At 39.2% G+C, this 21,220-nt stretch overlaps 1 protein-coding gene across 1 annotated transcript; it reads right to left on the minus strand.

The window, feature by feature from the left end:
• Positions 1-304: 304 nt before the first annotated feature.
• Positions 305-20,667, minus strand: LOC134673710 (caspase-7-like). Its single transcript, XM_063531709.1, has 5 exons — positions 19,911-20,667; positions 18,917-19,089; positions 6,750-6,904; positions 1,654-2,025; positions 305-901 (listed from the first exon to the last, which is right to left on the minus strand). Exons 1-5 carry the CDS (start codon positions 20,461-20,463, stop codon positions 715-717), a joined length of 1,440 nt encoding a protein of 479 aa, XP_063387779.1. The 5' UTR covers positions 20,464-20,667; the 3' UTR covers positions 305-714.
• Between the last annotated feature and the right edge of the window lie 553 nt (positions 20,668-21,220).

Raw genomic sequence — 21,220 nt, forward strand, 5'->3', positions numbered from 1 at the left:
AACCCTGATCATAATAATCGTTTCTAATTGGAGATCTTTGTATTATCCACAGAGCAGTAGTTTTTAACTTTCAAGCACTCCGATTACACGAAGGCTATTAAGAATCCACGCGACAATTTAGGTCTGGGACCATTTATTTAATAGTTTGGGAAAATATAAACACATTAACTACTTCTCAAATAATTTATTTTATTTTATTTAAACTGCTAAGAATTATATAGAATTACATATTTATAAAAATTATAAATTTGGCATTTCTAACGATTAAATTTCTAGGGCCCGGGCCGATTAAATTAGTCAGAACCACAATCATACTTACATTAGTAGAGCAGACATTGTAGTCAGGTCACTTTTTCCACTCCACAGAATCTGGATTTCTGATCAAGATCTGTTAGAGGGGTTCCTCTGGCAACCTTGTCTTCAGTCACAGTTTTCGAACTACTATTTCGAACTACTTAAATTTAAGATTTTATCTCTACTAGCTCTATCACTATTACTGAATAAAAGTGACAGAGTTAGAGATAGACTTATTCTACTTTCTGAAGTTTCGCGATTACAGATTCTCTGGTGCTAACTTTTGATATTGTATCTTATGTAGGCAGTTGAGTAAACCACGTCTTCTTTTGAGTATATGGCCACAAGGTTTGGTCGAAATTCGTCTCAAGTCCCAAACACAGTAAAAACACACTCCGTATAAACTTTCGTTTAACACGTTCAATATTTATATAAGTACAAATATTTATAAAACGTGCATGCCTGTGCGTTCGTTATTAAATGGTTACACATCGTCTGCAACATCACTTCTTTGGAGGTGTCGAAGTCTCTGTCGCTCTTGAAAGTGTTGGCTATGTTAAGGAACCCTTGTGCTGTCGTGTCGTCGGGATTATCGTCTACATAATGCCTGAAAAACAATTGGAAAATTTTTAAGAAAATTTCTTTTACATATAATACACTTTGAAGCGCTGGTGGCCTAGCGGTGAGAGCGTGCGACTTGCAATCTGGAGGTCGCGGGTTCAAACCCCGGCTCGTACCAATGAGTTTTTCGGAACTGAAGTACGAAATATCATTTGATATTTACCAGTCGCTTTTCGGTGAAGGAAAACATCGTGAGGAAACCGGACTAATCCCAATAAGGCCTAGTTTACCCTCTGGGTTGGAAGGTCAGATGGCAGTCGCTTTCGTAAAAATTAGTGCCTACGTTAAATCATGGGATTAGTTGTCAAGCGGACCCCAGGCTCTCATGAGCCATGGCGAAATGCCGGGATGACGCGAGGAAGAAGAAGAAGACACTTTGAAGTAAGCACGGAGCGTTTTATATGACAATAAGTCTCGAAGTTTATAAAAAAGCGAATGGAAATATTTATTATTATTTAAATAATGAAATCACACACAGGTAAAACAGTGTTTAGTAAGACTTCCAAACTTGGTAGAATTACTCCTTAAACTCATATGTTTATGACAACTCTATAGAGTTTCCTTTCTAGGCCCATAACCTCTTATAATTAAGAACAATATCAATGCAGATAGACGATTGAATTTCAAACATAGGCAGGGACTCAATCAACATAATAACGTAATTAACTCGGTTCCTTAAGATTATATCAGTAGAAATTAGAGTATTGAAGACAGCAAATGAAAGTTCAGAAGGCGTACCTTAAACAACTCTTTATGTACTCAAAATGTGATAGAAAACACGAGCATCGTCCAAACGATGGCGTCCGTGGCATCCCACAATCCAACACCTCATTCCTCGAGTCTTGTCTCTCAGTCTCCACCTTACTATAAGAGATTTCATCTTCTCCAAACTTCTTCAAATACAACTTTCTGATTAAAGTCGAAGTTGTGACTGGCATTTGTTTGTTTGTGACCATTTCTAGCGTCCTCCGGTTGTATTCGTTGTGGTGGCGGTCTATGGCGACCTCTCGCTTGACTTCGGTCAGTATGGACTCGAAATCGTGGGAGTCGGCCATATCGTCTATCTTGCTGCAGAGGGATTGTATGAACCAGGAGCCGTGGAGTTCGTTTCTGAAATTTAAGGCAGTTATGTTGACAATTTGTGTCGAGCAGTAACTAGCGAAATTATCATAGGTCCTATTTTCAACCCTTAGTTCTGTGAATTGAAAGGGAAAATATAGCTCAGGCACGTTTATTCTAAACACTTTGAATGTGGAACTAAACCCGCAATCGCGATAAAAATTACTGTCTATTTTGAGATAGAGTTTTCTGTGATCTAGTGTACCTATGCAGTAAAAGTGTTACAACACCCATCACCTTCTGATTTTAGTACGATAAAGCTAATAGTGGTTATTGTGAGTAGGTATTAACTCACACCAACATTCCTTTTACCCAAACTTACAGGCGTAACTTTTGACCAAGGACTGAAAAACCGCAAAAGACCGGTAACCTAAAATAAAGGTATCAATTGAATAGGTACCCAACAGTAATGGTACCCGAATAAAACGGCAAAATACCAGTACCTAAAATAAAGGTATCAATTGAATAGGTACCCAACAGTAACGGTACCCGAATAAAACGGCAAAATACCAGTACCTAAAATAAAGGTATCAATTGAATAGGTACCCAACAGTAACGGTACCCGAATAAAACGGCAAAATATCAGTACCTAAAATAAAAGTATCAATTGAATAGGTACCCAACAGTAATGGTACCCGAATAAAACGGAAAAATACCAGTACCTAAAATAAAGGTATCAATTGAATAGGTATCCAACAGTAACGGTACCCGAACAAATAGAATTTAACAGGTACCTTTTTGAAACGGTACCGTTAAGGCTAACCGTTTGAAGTAGGTAAGGGTACCCGACCGAAAAACAAACCGCACAATACGGCTGTTCCATATCAAAACCTAGTAAATGACAAATTTCTCAAAATTTGTTTTTATGTTATTTGGACTAGCGTTGAAAATGCCGGAAAAATCAAATGTTTTGTTCGAGAATTTATTAAATTTTCGTTTTTGTCCGTTTGTTTCGGATTTTTAAAGAAAAAAACCAACCGACTGATAAGCGTAATGACACAACTGTGACAACTGAACTGAACTGACACTGACACCGATCCGATGTCAAATGTGACCAGTATTGAGAAAAATAACCGATTGAAACCTGTTTCAGTCGCTTTTTTCGTTTTATTCGGAAAAATTGAAGCGGTAAATCTCATGGTTTTTTCCGTAAAAATGCGAAAAAAACGAGCCGTTTGGAAAGAAACGCGATTTTTCCAGAAATTTTTAACGCTAATTTGGACCCACCTAGTAAGTCCTCACCCGATTACAAAGACACCTGCTCAAAAATCGGCATAAATAACGGAGATTTTGACACCTTCAAACCTAGTAAGTAGCATGTGTAGTGACGGTTTAACAAAATCTAGGAAGGTACTGGTAACAACTTGGTGGTAACTAGTGGGAAAAACCCCGAAATGTCTTGAATATTGATAAGTGATACACCAGGTTCACACCTAAAACGAGCACTTACCTACTAGGTATTGGAGTGGGAATATGTAACACAAAACATCGGTGCTCACGTTTTCAAAGTTAGTAAGGGGTATAAACGTGTATAAATACAATATTATTATATAATATTGATGTTGATACATGGAATAGTTACTAAGTAGTTATTCATGTAGAAAATTTATTTTATTAAAATTTAAAACATTTTTTGAGGCTGTCACATTTTATGTTGTTACGCGCTTCTGTAAAATTTGGTCTGATGCACTTACTGGGTTTTGCTATGGGACAGCCGAATAATAGCTTGTCAGATTTACTTCTAAGTTCAAACATTTGACACATCACATCACAACGCCCATAGAATGTAAACGTGCATGGCCATTGAAATTATAAATAAAATTCCGTAATAATATAAGGGCTTGTCAAGTACTTAAATCAGTAAAATATATTTATAATAAATTTTAAACATATTTGATTTTTAGGGTTCCGTACCCAAAGGGTAAAACGGGACCCTATTACTAAGACTTCGCTGTCCGTCCGTCCGTCCGTCCGTCCGTCCGTCCGTGTGTCACCAGGCTGTATCTCACGAACCGTGATAGCTAGACAGTTGAAATTTTCAGAGATGATGTATTTCTGTTGCCGCTATAACAACAAATACTAAAAACAGAATAAAATAAAGATTTAAATGGGGCTCCCATACAACAAACGTGATTTTTGACCAAAGTTAAGCAACGTCGGGAGTGGTCAGTACTTGGATGGGTGACCGTTTTTTTTTTTTGCTTTTTTTTGTTTTTTTTTTTGCATTATGGTACGGAACCCTTCGTGCGCGAGTCCGACTCGCACTTGCCCGGTTTTTTTTAGATCATATGGGCATGGCACACTGCGTCCGATTCGCACTTCGCTCCGAAGTTTGAGCGAGACAACGCTATGCGCGTATTATAGTGATATCCCGCTCGCACGTCGGGTCGTGCGAATTGGACGCAGTGTGCCATGCAAAGAATATAAGTGCCATGCCCCATAATAGTAATTGAATATTTTACGATAATAATTTACCATGTATTACCAGTTACCTATTTTTTTTAAAGCAGTGTTGTGACCGATTGCCGTATTCGAACTTCAAGATATTCACAAGAGACGACACGTACTAGATCCATTCTAGATACGTTATATAGTTTAGATATAAATTAGTTCTCTTTTGCAGCGCAATTCAAGCAACCAATGTCACTTTTACGTTAGATGCGTAAGATATCTATTAGATGTGAATTGGATCTTTAAGTCATATCCTGAGGAAATCGTTCAAGAGTATCTCCAGAATCGCGCAAATGTCAAATTTGACAGGTTAGATCTTAAACATATCGTTATCGTATCTTGGTGATGTCTAAAAGATATCTAATAGATGTCTATTTCAAAATCCGAATCGGGCCCCGAGTCTGTCGTTTCGATTCATATGACATTTCCATAAGTTGATAAAAATCGATTATAAATGTATAACAATAAACGATAGGTCCATCTTTATCCACGTGATATAACACCTGTCACTTTTTAACACCATGGGATAGAAAGTGACGGACACCGTTTTATCACGCTGTCACGTAGACAAGAATGACCATCATATCCGTACAGGTTAACTACAATTAATAATATAAATAAACGAAACAATGCTAACAAATAAAATAATACAAACATGCATAAATCCAAACATATTTCATGTGATGTGTTGCCAAGGCCAAGCGCATTATGTATAAAGCTTTTACACTCGAAAGTTATCAGATCCCGTAGTAGGTACCAAGAATTTTACTTTGTAAGTCCTAACTTACTTCTTACTCTATAAAGTCAGTCAGCTCCATCATCAGACCCTGAATATGACCTAGTGTCAAAGATCTTGTTGAGACGAATCAAACGAGCCTAAACACGAAGTGGTTTAGTTGCATGGTTGATTGGTACTGGTGACCACCTTCCAGCTCCATCATCAGACCCTGAGTATGACCTAGTAGTGTCAAAGATCTTGTTGAGACGAATCAAACGAGCCTAAACACGAAGTGGTTTAGTTGCATGGTTGATTGGTACTGGTGACCACCTTCCAGCTCCATCATCAGACCCTGAGTATGACCTAGTATCAAAGATCTTGTCGAGACGAATCAAACGAGCCTAAACACGAAGTGGTTTAGTTGCATGGTTGATTGGTACTGGTGACCACCTTCCAGCTCGATCATCAGACCCTGAGTATGACCTAGTATCAAAGATCTTGTCGAGACGAATCAAACGAGCCTAAACACGAAGTGGTTTAGTTGCATGGTTGATTGGTACTGGTGACCACCTTCCAGCTCCATCATCAGACCCTGAGTATCACATAATGTCAAAGATCTTGTCGAGACGAATCAAACGAGCCTAAACACGAAGTTTAGGCGAATTTAGTTACATGATTGACGACACCCATGACGATTTTTGTGACAAAGTGCACGGCATACATCTTGGATTCCAAAATAGTCGGGTTTGCAGGTCCAGGTCCAGGTCTGCTTCGAAGTCCTTAGGCAACTGTATTTTTTTGATTCCATACAATATAAGTGAGACACGCGTTACCTCCCCGCTCTCGCGAGTGACCGGTTAGAATTAGGGTATCAGGTCAAACGCGATAAGGTTTTTTTATTTAAAGGTACCGTTTGGAGGTAAGCTTTTATTTAACGGTACCGTTGGGACTAAAGCTTGTTTGGATATCTAAATTATTGATACCATTACCTGAATGCTATTTAAACGGTCGGATACCTTTTGAACATATCCGTATAGGTACTTTTATTTAACGGTACCGTTTGGACTAAAGCTTATTTGGATACCTAAAGTATTGATATCAATATGGAATGCCAGTTTAACGGTCGGATACCTATAAACAAAACACGTAAAGGTACTTTTATTTAACGGTACCGTTTGAACGGAAGCTTGTTTGGATACGGGTACCGATTGATATTGGTACCGAAATGCTACTTTTAACGGTCGGGTACCTTTTCAAAAGACCGGTCAAAACCGTTTTTAAAGGTACCTTTTCAGTCCCTGCTTTTGACACTGACAGATCAGATCCATATCTAATCCAGCCGGCGAATACGAGTACACCCATAATAATACATCCATAATAATGGATGGTTTAATCCACGTGATACAATAACTGTCACTTTTTAACACCGCGGCATAGAAAGTGACGGACGTTTTATCACGCTGACACGTACACAAGAACGACCATCATATCCGTAGACCTAATTCATATATCCTGTTATTAAAATGTTCTGTCAACCTATGCTCACCTATGTGAAGGTTTGCCGACATAAGAGCTGTGCAGTATGAGCATGTCGGACTCCACTGGCAGGGTATAGGGCTCCACCTCCTCGTCCAGGTCGCGCCGCACGCGGCCGGCCGTATGGACCGCCACGCCTGCAGTCTGCTTCGTACCGCGGCACGCCTGGACAGTAACTTGATTAAGAACCTTTGCTACATTCGTTACACATTTAAAACTACTAAAGTGTCATTTTATAGAACTTGCTAACTTTGTAAACAAACCGCCATATTGAAACTGTCACTGAATGATGACTTCAGTATGGTTTGTTTACATAATTAGCAAGTTCCATAGAATGACACTTTACATTTAAAACGGTCAAATTGTTCAAGTGTAGCAATAGATGTATTAAAGTCTGACCAAACTTTGTTTTCTCATGGCTCTACACATACATACATAGTCCGCCAGGTCGGTGGTCGGTGCAAACTTAGCTTAGGCCAAAACGACAGTAAAATACCAGAATACATCAAAAGTAACGTAGCGTAATAGTAGAAGAGCCGGCCGCAAATTTTCTAACCGACTTGATACCACGATGAAATGCACAATGGTTTCCCATAAAAGTGATGCTAAGTCCGAATTCGATAGTCTGCCACGGCGGAACTTGCCGAAAGTACGAAAAAGAAGGCCACTTCCGGTGCGAAAAAAGGGGGCTGATTTAACCCATCTGATACCGAAATAATAGTTATGGCAGCAGTTAGAAATTTACATGTAGACACATAAAAGCGAAGTCTGCCAGTATTTTTTTTGCCGGAAGTGCTTGGCAGACGCTCTCAAAGGTGGCCAACGGGACCCCTAATTTAACCCATCTGATACCACCATGAAACCAATTCCAGTCGGTAGGTATGAACCCTCATGTCAGGAATATATAAGTCTGCCAAGGCTTTTCCTGCCGAAACACCTTGGCAGACGAGATTATGTAAGCAAGGTCGGCATCGGTTACCCTACACTAACCCATCTGATACCACCATGAAACCAATTCCAGTCGGTAGGTACGAACCCCCATTTTAGGAATATATAAGTCTGCCAAGGTTTTTCCTGCCGAAACACCTTGGCAGACGAGATTATAAACAAGATGACCATCGGTTACCGTACACTAACCCATCTGATACCGCCATGAAACCAATTCCAGTCGGTAGGTATGAACCCTCATTTCAGGAATATATAAGTCTGCCAAGGCTTTTCCTGCCGTAACACCACGGCAGACGAGATTATGTAAGCAAGGTCGGCATCGGTTACCCTACACTAACCCATCTGATACCACCATGAAACCAATTCCAGTCGGTAGGTATGAACCCCCATTTTAGAAATATATAAGTCTGCCAAGGTTTTTCCTGCCGAAACACCTTGGCAGACGAGATTATAAGCAAGATGACCATCGGTTACCGTACAGTAACCCATCTGATACCACCATGAAACCAATTCTAGTCGGTAGGTATGAACCCTCATTTCAGGAATTTATAAGTCTGCCAAGGCCTTTCCTGCCGAAACACCTTGACAGACGAGATTATGTAAGCAGCATCCACATACGAGGGATCCGTATTTTGGGATTATACAGATTACGGACATTATTAATAGCTGTAGGCTTATTTATTACTTTATGCTTATACATATTTGTATATAATTATGTTACTAATAAAATATATTTATAATTTATTAAACCTAAACTTAATACATTGGGAATTCATTACCTGCTTACGGCAGTAGTAGGGATAAGTGGGTGAGTTCTGGCTCACTGAGCCAGGCCAACAGTCCCTCCCCCTTTTTTCCCTTGTTGAGGCCCTGCAACCTTGCCTTGAACACAAACTAATGTCATTGTAGCTCGAATCTAACCTAATCTATTTTTATTGCTTTTAGAATATTTCAATTATCTACTTTTGCAAAGTTAAATGTTGAAATCTCTATTTCAAAAAATGGAATTTTAATGTGACTTTAACACGTTCACTGCGTTACGGGGGCTTTAAGCCCCGTACGTCGTACGGCGTACGATGTCATCATTCAGTGCGAAGTTAAATTTATTTTAGAAGTTAAAGGGGGAGGGGAGGGTGCACACATTTTACCACTTTGGAAGTGTCTCTCGCTCAAACTATTCAGTTTAGAAATAAATGATATTAGAAACCTCAATATCATAAGCGATAAGACCGCCTGTTGTTACCTCTATTGTCTTTGTTTATGTTATTGTCCATTTATTGTAAACTAAGTGTATTTGAGGCGTCCAATGAAGAGTATTGTATTGTATTGTATCATTTTTGAAGACCTATCCATAGATACCCCACACGTATGGGTTTAATGAAAAAGACATTTTTTTTTTTATGAAATAGGAGGCAAACGAGCAGACGGATCGCCTCACATTTTAAGTTTCAGTTCTAAGTATGGGGGACCCCCATAATTTATTGGTTTTTTTTTCTATTTTTGTGTTGAAATCTTAATGCGGTTTACAGAATACATCTACTTACCAAGTTTCAACAGTTCTTATTTAGGGCTTGCAATATCGAATGGTTTCCAATTCCGGAACTGATTTTCGATATTGGGTTCCAATTCCGGAATTCCGGAACTGGTTTCGGAATTTCGGAACTGGTTCCGGAATTCCGGAACTGGTTCCAGAATTAGGGTTTATAGTAATTTTATTAATTTTTGAGTAAAAAACAATAAAAAATGTGAAATTTTGATAATTTACGTTTATTAAAGTTAGTATTGTTTAAGAGAAATTTAATTTGAAATACTACACATACGTTTTTACCTCTTATTTTATACCACCTTATAAAAATGGTTACTTTTATTCACTTCTATGATACCATTCGATGCATAATTTTATAATAAAATAGTTAAATATAACAGCTTCCTATTCTTCCTAACATAGTACGTAGTGATGTTGTTTAAGAAGTTGAAGGTCGAAGTTTGGCTTTTTCCTTCCTATTTCCCAATTATGATTCAGAATATAATATGTATATTATATGCTTCTACAGGATCCGAAATCGTTGATAGAGAAAACCTTCTATCTGAGTCGAAAATAAAATGTCTAAATATTTTTAAATTTAAATTCTTATAATTCGCTTATGTAGGATTCAGACTATTCTGACTATTCTAAGCAAGTACATCGCTTTGCTTTTTTTTTACGAGCCCATATTGTCCCACTGCTATACGCACAAACGGAAAAGTAAAATATACCTATACTATAGTTCACTGAATGACTAAGAGGCACTTATTAACAACAAAAAACACCAGTATAGTATAGGGTAGTTTCTTAACAATTTTCAATAATAAACGAATTAAAACCTGAAAGAAGTACTTAAATCCAATTCCGGAATTTTCGATATTCAGTTGTATCAATTCCGGAATTGTAATATCGGAAAATTTGTCCGAGATTCCGGAATTTCGAAATTCCGGAATTCCGGAATGCAAGCCCTACATTTTCCCGATTTGTGAGCGGTTTCGCGTTATCACGCGCACGAGTTGCGCTACCCTTGTCCCCTATAAAACGGGGGGTAGGGGAGGGGTTGTTATCAGTCACTTATCAAAAGTTGACCGGTACACATCTCCGCATATTTTCCCGTGAAGAAGACCTGTGAAAAATGGAAACCACTGAAGCTGAAGTCCAGCTCCTGCAAGAGGGGCATAGCCAACGTTCAGTAGCTGCCACGCTGAATTTAAGTCAATCTACAGTTTGCAGAGTTTACCAGAGGTTCCAACGGACTGGATCCTTTACTTCAAGACCAAGAAGCGGCCGCAAAAAGTGTACATCAGAGAGGGACGACCGCTTCATTGTCACAACATCTCTCCGAGATCGACACCTGACAAGCGTTGCCATCCAGCAGCGTTTGCGTGAGATACGAGGAGTGGCTGCCAGTGAGTGGACAATAAGAAGAAGACTCAAGAAAGCGAACTTGACACCCAGGAGGCCTGCAACAGGGCCCAGATTGCTGGCGCGACACCGTACAGCCCGAAGATAGTTTGCAGAAAATCATATGGACTGGACCATTGAGCAATGGACCCCAGTTCTCTTCTCGGACGAGTGCAGAATATGTTTGAATGGATGTGACCGAAGAGGAAGAGTCTACAGAAGGCCAGAAGAACGGTTCGCCCAATGTTGCTTCTCCGAAAGGGTCGCCTATGGCGGTGGATCCGTGATGTTCTGGGGCGGCGTTTCCTACGACGCGCGAACAGAGCTGGTTTTCGTGCCTGGCGGGGGCCGTGGCGGTGGATTGACCGCTGCAAAATACATTACTGACATCCTGGAGGAACATGTTGTTCCTTATGCCGGTATTTTTGATGAGGGGTTCATCCTAATGCAGGATAATGCCCGTGTCATACCGCTAGGGCCACCGCAGCCTACCTTCTCGAAGTGGGCATCGACACCATGGACTGGCCAGCGATGAGTCCGGACCTTAACCCCATTGAACACGTGTGGGACTACCTGAAAAGGAGGATTCGGAAGCGGAATCCTGCCCCGGCCAATGTTGAGGAGCTGAAGGGAGCCTTGCTGGAGGAGTGGGACGCTATTCCACAAGATTTCATTAGAAAATTAATTAGGTCTATGAAAAACCGCTAGATTTGTGTGAGGAGGGCTAGGGGTGGCAACACCAGGTATTAATTTAATAATAATAATTTATTTTGTATTAGATAAATGACTTTTATTCTTAACTTTCCCAAATTTATTTCTCGACCATTATGTCGCTACTTTCAGTTTCTGATTTTTTTTTAGTCTTCAGATTTGAAATTTCATTAAATTTCTAATGCGTTAGATTATAAGCTTTCAGTTGATACCAAAATTTTCAGAATCGGCTCTAGAATTACAAAGATATTGGGTGCGGACGAAAAAATGCAAAGTGATGCAATACTTTTGCACGCTAGTGTATTTGCCGTAACTTATTTTTAAAATGTGTTTTTCAATTAAAAGACACATCAAGATTGTTTACCTAATTTCTAATGCTAAAAAAAAACGAAGTATAGTTGAGATAAATTAAGAAACTTGGTGTATTTTATCAACATAATAAGTGTAACAAAATAAGGGGGTGCCCCTTAGGAAAAAAAATGTTTTTTGAACCACCCTAACATATAGTGATACTGGTGTATTTTAAACAAACCAAGCATTTACATTCAGAATTGTGACATTTGATGAAGTGAAACTGCTGATGATGATCAGAATGGAACTCTTCAACGACGCATAGCTCATGTTTGGGGATTTGTCCTCTTCGTTATGTTTGTTAAGCACGTTAGATTTTTAAGTCATATTATCGTGAAGCTCAAGTTCTGATGATGGGATCCATAAGGAATCGAGGGAACTCTACAAATCTTAATGGCATTGTATAGTGACTCTTGTATTTTCATCAGGCAAACAAGGATTTACATTAAGAACAGTGGCATTTGATGAAGTGGTATTACTGATGGTGATCAGAACGGAACTCCTCGACGACTTGTCTTTTTCTAATTGATTGTTAAGCAAGTTACCCCACTGGCGGCACTGGCAAAACAAGCAAGATTTTGAATTCGACTTCTACCTGAACCTGGACCCGGACGCGGACCCGGACTCGAGATCGCGAATTTGGACACGGACCCGTTTTCTATTTGGTTGGTGTAAATGGAGTTGGTGAATTTTTTGATTAATTCGGGCGAAAACTGGAAGGTTAGGTATCACAAAATGTTCATGAAGAGAAATTGTAAGAGATGGTATCATTACCAACAACTGTGGAAAATACTGTTTAGTTATTCTTTATTTAAAAATAGCAAAATCAAATTGCATGATTTCATTCGTTTTCTCCACTGTACACAGAATAAGTTATGATATTTAGACTAGACAAAAAAATTCAAAATCGCTCTCCTTCTTGATGCGACTGGCAAATCATATTACTTTTTGGCAACCGGGTTTTTTAACCTAATTAGACCCCGCTGAATCTGAATTTGCCGGTTGCTCGATCGAAATCTTGACCGGAAGTGAGATATTTGATTTTAAAGGTCCGTTTTTTTCGTTTTTCGTAAATAACTCTTAAACGGTGGTGCATAGCAAAAAATGTTCTATTACATAAGTAATATGCATAAAATTGCCTACAAGAAAGATTCAGTACAATTTTTCGCTAGGATCAATATTAAAAGAGATTTTAACGCGGGAAATTTAATTATAATCACTTCTAAGGTCCCGTTTTTTAGGTTTTCGTAAATAACTCATAAACGGTGGCCAATATCAAAAAATGTTATTAGACGTTAATAATCTACACAAAATTTTGAACAAAAAAGATTCAGTACACTTTTGGCAGGGATCAATATTTAAAAAGATAATAAAGAGGGAAAGTTAATTATACTAAATTCTAAGGTTCCTTGTTTTTATTTTTTCGTTAATAATTTGAAAAGTATGACTCATAGCAAAAAAAATCTTATACATAAATAATAAACGTAAAATTTCCTACAAGAAACATGCAGAACACTTTTCGCTAGGATCAATATTTAAAAAGACAAAGCAGCGGGTAAGTTAATTATAATCAATTTTAAAGTCCCTTTTTAGCTTTTTGTAAATAACTCGTAAACGGTGTCCCACAGCGAAATAGGTTTTTAAGAATAAATTATCTACATAAAATTTCCTCCAAAAAACATCTGGAACACTTTTCTCTAGGATCAATATTTCAAGCGATATTAAAGGAAGAAAGTTAATTACAATCAGTTCACATGTCACTTTTTTTTAGTTTTTCGTAAATAACTCGTAAACGGTGGCCCGTTGCAAAACAATATTCTACATAAATATTAAACATAAAATTGTCCACAAAAAAAGTTCTGTACACTTTTTCGCTACGATCAATATTTAAAGAGGTATTAAAGGGGGTAAGTTAATTATAATCAATTTCCAGGTCCCTATTTTTAGGTTTACGTCTATATAGGTAAAGAACTATTTTATTTTATTTTCAAAATTTAGACCCAGTAGTTTCGGAGATAAAGGGGGGGGGGGTATTTTTTTGTATTTTAATGTTTAATTTTGGGGAAGGGGGCTTTATCTCCGAAACTACTGGGTCTAAAATTTTGAAAAGATACACAGAATAGAATCTATAGATGACAGGAAAACCTATTAGAATTATGCAGTCAAGCGCGAGTCGGACATTACTTATAGTTTTTGAACCGATCCCTACAGGTTTTTTAAAGGCAATTCACTCGCGTTTCACATATATAAAATACACTGTTAAAAATTGGGTAATGTACGGAACCCTTGCAACGCGAGTCCGACTCGCGCTTGGCCGGTTTTTATTCATTTTGAGGTACGGAACCCTAAAAAGAGAAAAGTGTTCCATATGTCTTTCGTAGAAAATTTTATATCGATTATTTATTTACAAGAACATTAAGAACTTATTTTGCTATGAGCCTTATTTTACGAGTCATTTGCGAAATCCTAAAAATAGGGACCTGGAAATTGATTATAATTAACTTACCCCCTTTAATATCTCTTTAAATATTGATCGTAGCGAAAAAGTGTACAGAACCTTTTTTGTGGACAATTTTATGTTTAATATTTATGTAGAATATTGTTTTGCAACGGGCCACCGTTTACGAGTTATTTACGAAAAACTAAAAAAAAGTGACATGTGAACTGATTGTAATTAACTTTCTTCCTTTAATATCGCTTGAAATATTGATCCTAGAGAAAAGTGTTCTAGATGTTTTTGGAGGAAATTTTATGTAGATAATTTATTCTTAAAAACCTATTTCGCTATGGGACACCGTTTACGAGTTATTTACAAAAAACTAAAAAGGGACTTTTTTTATATATTATGAATGGGCTTACTCATGGCCACAGACTAGCCGAGGCGTAGACGTGGCCTACGATGGAGCGAGCTCGCCCAGAAGGTGCCTGTTCACTCTTGATTTGAAGGTTGCCGGGTTATAAGAACACGGAAATATAGACGCCGGCAGGGAATTCCATTCCTTGGCAGTGCGCATAAGGAAAGTAGAAGCAAAGCGCTTCGTGCGAATTGGTGGAATATCTACCATGTAAGGATGGAAACCGGCCGTGCGTCTAAAAGTCCGATGGTAGAATGGGGACGGTGGAATAAGCTCGTGTAGCTCTTGGGCACACTCCCCGAAGTGCAGCCTGTAGAATACCGACAGGCTGGCGACTTTCCGCCGATGGGCCAAAGACTGAAGCTTAGCCGTTAGCTTCTTGTCGCCAATCATCCTCCTGGCTCTGCGCTCCACTGAGTCCAAAGCGGCGAGTTGGTATTTAGCTGAGCCATCCCACAGGTGGCTGCAATACTCCATACACGACCGGACTTGAGCTTTGTAAAGTGTTAGAAGCTGTGAAGTATCGCTTCACCTTATTTAGGACGCCCAGCTTTCTGGCCGCAGTTTGTGCTTTAGACTCAATGAAGCTGCCGAAGCTGAGGACTGAACTCAGCTCCACGCCGAGGAGTTCCAGGCTGTCGGCAATAGGTACAGATGCACCCCGGAAAGAAGGAGTCAGGTCGAATGGACTCCGTTTTGCGGAAAATAGACACGTCTGCGTTTTGGAGGCATTGAACGTGACCAGATTGTCATCACCCCACTGGGAAACGAGACTAAGGGTCAAGTTCATTCGCTCAACCATGGCCTCTCTCTGTGAACGTATATCCTCCCTGCTGTCCCCTGCACTAGCCAAATATCTCTCAACAACCGTACTGTCATCTGCATAACCTACAATGCTGGGTTGCAGCATGTCGTTAATGTGGAGCAGGAAAAGGGTTGCGGAGAGAACAGACCCCTGAGGAACACCGGCGTCAATGGCCATGAGGTCCGAAGAGCAGCCATCAATAACTACTCTGATCGACCGTTCACTCAAGAAATCAGATAGCCAGCTACAAAAGTCAGCAGGGATGCCGTATGCAGGAAGCTTGCTAAGGAGACTTGCGTGCCAAACCCTGTCAAAGGCCTTCGAGATGTCCAGACTTTAAAATTGATTATAATGAACTTGCGCTGGTGGCCTAGCGGATGCGCTGGTGGCCTAGCGGTAAGAGCGTGCGACTTGCAATCCGGAGGTCGCGGGTTCAAACCCCGGCTCGTACCAATGAGTTTTTCGGAACTTATGTACGAAATATCATTTGATATTTACCTGTCGCTTTTCGGTGAAGGAAAACATCGTGAGGAAACCTGCATACATCTGCGAAGAAATTCAAAGGTGTATGTGAAGTCCCCAATCCGCATTGGGCTAGCGTGGGGACTATAGCCCAAGCCCTCTCGCGCTCGAGAGGAGGCCTGTGCCCAGCAGTGGGACGTATATAGGCTGAGATGATGATGATGATGATAATGAACTTACCCGCTGCGTTGTCTTTTTAAATATTGATCCTAGCGAAAAGTGTTCTGCATGTTTCTTGTAGGAAATTTTACGTTTATTATTTATGTATAAGATTTTTTTTTTGCTATGAGTCATACTTTTCAAATTATTAACGAAAAAATAAAAACAAGGAACCTTAGAATTTATTATAATTAACTTTCCCTCTTTCCCTCACAAGATGGACAGACGATCTTGTTAAGGTCGCCGGAAGACGCTGGATGCGGGTCGCTTCCAACCGGCACGTATGGAGGTCCAAGGGGGAGGCCTATGTTCAGCAGTGGACGTCTTATGGCTGAGATGATGATGATGATGATGAACTTTCCCTCTTTATTATCTTTTTAAATATTGATCCCTGCAAAAAGTGTACTGAATCTTTTTTGTTCAAAATTTTGTAGATTATTAACGTCTTACAACATTTTTTGATATTGGCCACCGTTTATGAGTTATTTACGAAAACCTAAAAAACGGGACCTTAGAAGTGATTATAATTAAATTTCCCACGTTAAAATCTCTTTGAATATTGATCCTAGCGAAAAATTGTACTGAATCTTTCTTGTAGGCAATTTTATGCAGAATACTTATGTAATAGAACATTTTTTGCTATGTGCCACCGTTCAAGAGTATTTACGAAAAACGAATAAAAGGGACCTTTAATGTCAAATATCTCACTTCCGGTCAAGATTTCGATCGAGCAACCGGCAAATTAGGATTCAGCGGGGTCTAATTAGGTTAAAAAAACCCGGTTGCCAAAAAGTAATATGCTTTGCCAGTCGAAATCGATTTTATAAAATATATGACCAGTCTAATTACTATATATGTTCAGAATATTATTTGAATAAACTTAGGATAGGAAATAAAATGTGTGTTTTTATATCTTTAAACCCAATTACTAAGTAAACTGCACATACATTAAAGTCACATTAAAATTCCATTTTGCGAAATAGAGATTTCAACCTTTAACTTTGCAAAAGTAAATTGAAATAATCTAAAAGCAATAAAAATAGATTAGGTTAGATTCGAGCTACAATGACATTAGTTTGTGTTCAAGGCAAGGTTGCAGGGCCTCAACAAGGGAAAAAAGGGGGAGGGACTGTTGGCCTGGCTCAGTGAGCCAGAACTCACCCACTTATCCCTACTACTGCCGTAAGCAGGTAATGAATTCCCAATGTATTAAGTTTAGGTTTAATAAATTATAAATATATTTTATTAGTAACATAATTATATACAAATATGTATAAGCATAAAGTAATAAATAAGCCTACAGCTATTAATAATGTCCGTAATCTGTATAATCCCAAAATACGGATCCCTCATATGTGGATCCTGCTTACATAATCTCGTCTGTCAAGGTGTTTCGGCAGGAAAGGCCTTGGCAGACTTATAAATTCCTGAAATGAGGGTTCATACCTACCGACTAGAATTGGTTTCATGGTGGTATCAGATGGGTTACTGTACGGTAACCGATGGTCATCTTGCTTATAATCTCGTCTGCCAAGGTGTTTCGGCAGGAAAAACCTTGGCAGACTTATATATTTCTAAAATGGGGGTTCATACCTACCTACTGGAATTGGTTTCATGGTGGTATCAGATGGGTTAGTGTAGGGTAACCGATGCCGACCTTGCTTACATAATCTCGTCTGCCGTGGTGTTACGGCAGGAAAAGCCTTGGCAGACTTATATATTCCTGAAATGAGGGTTCATACCTACCGACTGGAATTGGTTTCATGGCGGTATCAGATGGGTTAGTGTACGGTAACCGATGGTCATCTTGTTTATAATCTCGTCTGCCAAGGTGTTTCGGCAGGAAAAACCTTGGCAGACTTATATATTCCTAAAATGGGGGTTCGTACCTACCGACTGGAATTGGTTTCATGGTGGTATCAGATGGGTTAGTGTAGGGTAACCGATGCCGACCTTGCTTACATAATCTCGTCTGCCAAGGTGTTTCGGCAGGAAAAGCCTTGGCAGACTTATATATTCCTGACATGAGGGTTCATACCTACCGACTGGAATTGGTTTCATGGTGGTATCAGATGGGTTAAATTAGGGGTCCCGTTGGCCACCTTTGAGAGCGTCTGCCAAGCACTTCCGGCAAAAAAAATACTGGCAGACTTCGCTTTTATGTGTCTACATGTAAATTTCTAACTGCTGCCATAACTATTATTTCGGTATCAGATGGGTTAAATCAGCCCCCTTCTTTCGCACCGGAAGTGGCCTTCTTTTTCGTACTTTCGGCAAGTTCCGCCGTGGCAGACTATCGAATTCGGACTTAGCATCACTTTTATGGGAAACCATTGTGCATTTCATCGTGGTATCAAGTCGGTTAGAAAATTTGCGGCCGGCTCTTCTACTATAAGCGTAACGTAGAAATAAGCCTAGGATTAATTATAGGCCGGTCAATTTATAGTTACTTATCAGACGGATAGTTAATACTAGTGAAGAGTTAAAGTCATTGCAGCCCGTTTCTCGTCAGGATCGGACACAAACAACCTGAAGGATAAACAGGATCAGCTGGGACATGAGCATGGGCTTGTCCATTAAGCGGTTGAGCAGTTTCATCTAACAGTTGGGTGCGTCGCGAGCGCGCAGCAGCCCGTTTCTTGTGCCCTTAACCCGTTCCTCTTCAGGATCTGACATCACCAACCTGGATAATGAAGATGATCGGCTTGGACACAAGCATCGGTTTGTCCAGCAGCTTCATTTCTTGGCAAGGCACATCGCGTACCATGAGCCCGTTTCTCGTCAGAATCTGACATGAAGCTTAGAAATAAATGAAAAGTCGAAAAATTCACTGTTTCGGGCGAGACAGCGGCCGTTTCTGTTTACAAAAGAATAATTTAGGATCTGACATGGCTAACCTGGATGATGAAGAGGATCGGCTTGGACACGAGCATGGGCTTGTCCATGAAGAGATTAAGCAGCTCCATCTCGCAGTAGGGCGCGTCGCGAGCCCGCAGCAGCCCCTGCTTCGAGCCGTGCGTCAGGATCGCCACCGCGATGCAACCGTAGTCGGTGAAGTCTGTGTTGCTGACTGAAATGATAAGATCAATAAGCATAAACATATATCATGTGTAATTACATGTACATATGTAGATATGTAATACTAAAAACATAAACGACAAAAAAAACGTGACCAAGGCCTCCAACGCCCAGAGGGAATTGATTATAAGGTTTGCAGATACAAGTATCTTTGACCCCCACTGATAACTTATCGGGTATCAGATGCCACCAACAGAACTTACCGAATTAGGTCATACGGGGGATTTCCCAATGAGTCAGTTCATTTCAATGATTTATGGGGAAGGCCGATAAAAACTAAAAGTAGGTGGCGCTCTCGATAATGGTATATGTTCAAGAGATTTTTTTTATTTCACCTGTCCCGTTGTCTGCGTGTAGGTACTTAATCAAATCTTGCAGCCTAAATTATACCCACTTCCCGTTATTCTAAACATTGTTAACCGTCACATATTTACCTACCATGTTTGATTCATAATTATATCCATGCCAAATTGCATTCCTCGGACGAACAGACAGACGGATATGGCGAAACTATAAGGGTTCCTAGTTGTCTACGGAACCCTCTTAAGACGTTTTAGACTCAAATTAACAGTTGCCTTCCCCATTCGTTTGACGGTTCTTAATTACCTACACACCGGGCCTATGTATAGCTAGTAAATTTTACGAAATTCAAACTTCATATGTACTCTCAGGGGTAGAAATCTGTAAGGGTGTGCGATCACAATAAAGGCAAAATGTCGGCCAGATGACCAAATTATAGCTTATTAGTATAGTAGTAGGTACTTATACTACTTAGTTATACTTAAATACTTCAATGTTAAATAAAATACCTACATGCTTCGAGTTCACTAAATAGATCTGCTTTAGTTAGATCTTTTCTTTCTGTCACTTCAAATCCAAATTTCTTGAACGTAGTGTCTAAAGCCTCCACATCTTTCTCTGTCCCTAATCTTTTTCTATATCCGTCAATGCTCTCTTGGTTAAAGATGATCATAGCATTCTTTTCAAATTTTTCCAATTCATACGTCGGGCTGTGTTTAGGTAACGCTCTGGTGTTGTAGATCAACTCTTCAGGGCTTGAATATTCGTTTTCTGTTCCTTTATCTTCCTCTTCGGGTTTCTCTTCAGATAAAGGTACGTTTTCAGCTTCCGGAGTCGTGATAGTAGGCGGTGCTTTCATCATCCCATCTTGCACTGTAACGTCATTTCCGTTTTCACTTGAATCAACAATTTGAATTTTCCACTGTTCATCTTTTGTTTCTTTGTTCGGTTGTTGTATTAACCTGAAGTTAGACCTATATTTATTTCTTCTTATTCTGTTGGTTCTCACGAGCTCTTCACTGTCACTGTGATGAACATTACTATCACTTTCGGATGAATTTGACATTTTTAAAATTATTTACACTTGTTTACACCTGTTTACATGACAGCAATCGATTTCACAATGCGTTTAAATAAACGTGTTTATCTTATCATCGATATTTTTGCAGCATTGTCGATGTATTTTAAATCAAGCTATGTAGAGAATAGTGTTGAATTCTTTTTGTCCTAGAGTCTTATGACAATACTGTAGAACTCTATTCCTTATATAAAAGATCCATATTGCATTAAAATTGATATACACGTTTTATTAGATGTTAGAAAGCTTATCGGGCTAGATAAATACGCACTTACTGATTCGCTGAGACATACTTGATTAAGTAAATTCGCTAAGATAAGCGATAAAATGGGACACCGATGGCGTCATTTATTCCATAAATGGAAATGCAAGTAGCGTGTTTGAAGATAAATTTTGATGTAAGATAATTTAGTTGATTCATCTAATCTCTACTTCCAGAACGTAACGTTTTGAGTAAAGAGGTGTATGAGCTGACTAACAGTTTATGAACCCTGAGATCAGAAGATTAGAATTGTAAATTTAAAATCACTGAATATCGCATTAAAGCTTAAATATTTAGCCCCCATTCGCACGACAGCTTTTTCAATGCACGTTAAAAAAGCGCTTGAATCTGTCCGCACTCTAAATTCGATTTACGACCAAGGCTTAAAGTGGAAAATCCAACAACGCTTGATAAAAAGCGTCACCGCTGTCGTGTGAATACATACATGGTTATCCATTTGCGTCATTCAGACGCTTTTTTAAC

Source organism: Cydia fagiglandana, chromosome 19 (assembly GCF_963556715.1).
Source record: "Cydia fagiglandana chromosome 19, ilCydFagi1.1, whole genome shotgun sequence".
Classification (NCBI taxonomy): Eukaryota; Metazoa; Arthropoda; class Insecta; order Lepidoptera; family Tortricidae; genus Cydia; species Cydia fagiglandana.

Excerpts from the sequence above, each read along its gene's own strand:
- LOC134673710 (XM_063531709.1), bottom strand. The coding sequence starts at position 20,463 with ATGTCAAATTCATCCGAAAGTGATAGTAATGTTCATCACAGTGACAGT. Across the intron at positions 2,026-6,749 it reads GTCGGCAAACCTTCACATAG|AAACGAACTCCACGGCTCCT; the intron begins GTGAGCATAGGT and ends CTTAAATTTCAG. Across the intron at positions 902-1,653 it reads TACATAAAGAGTTGTTTAAG|GCATTATGTAGACGATAATC; the intron begins GTACGCCTTCTG and ends ATTGTTTTTCAG.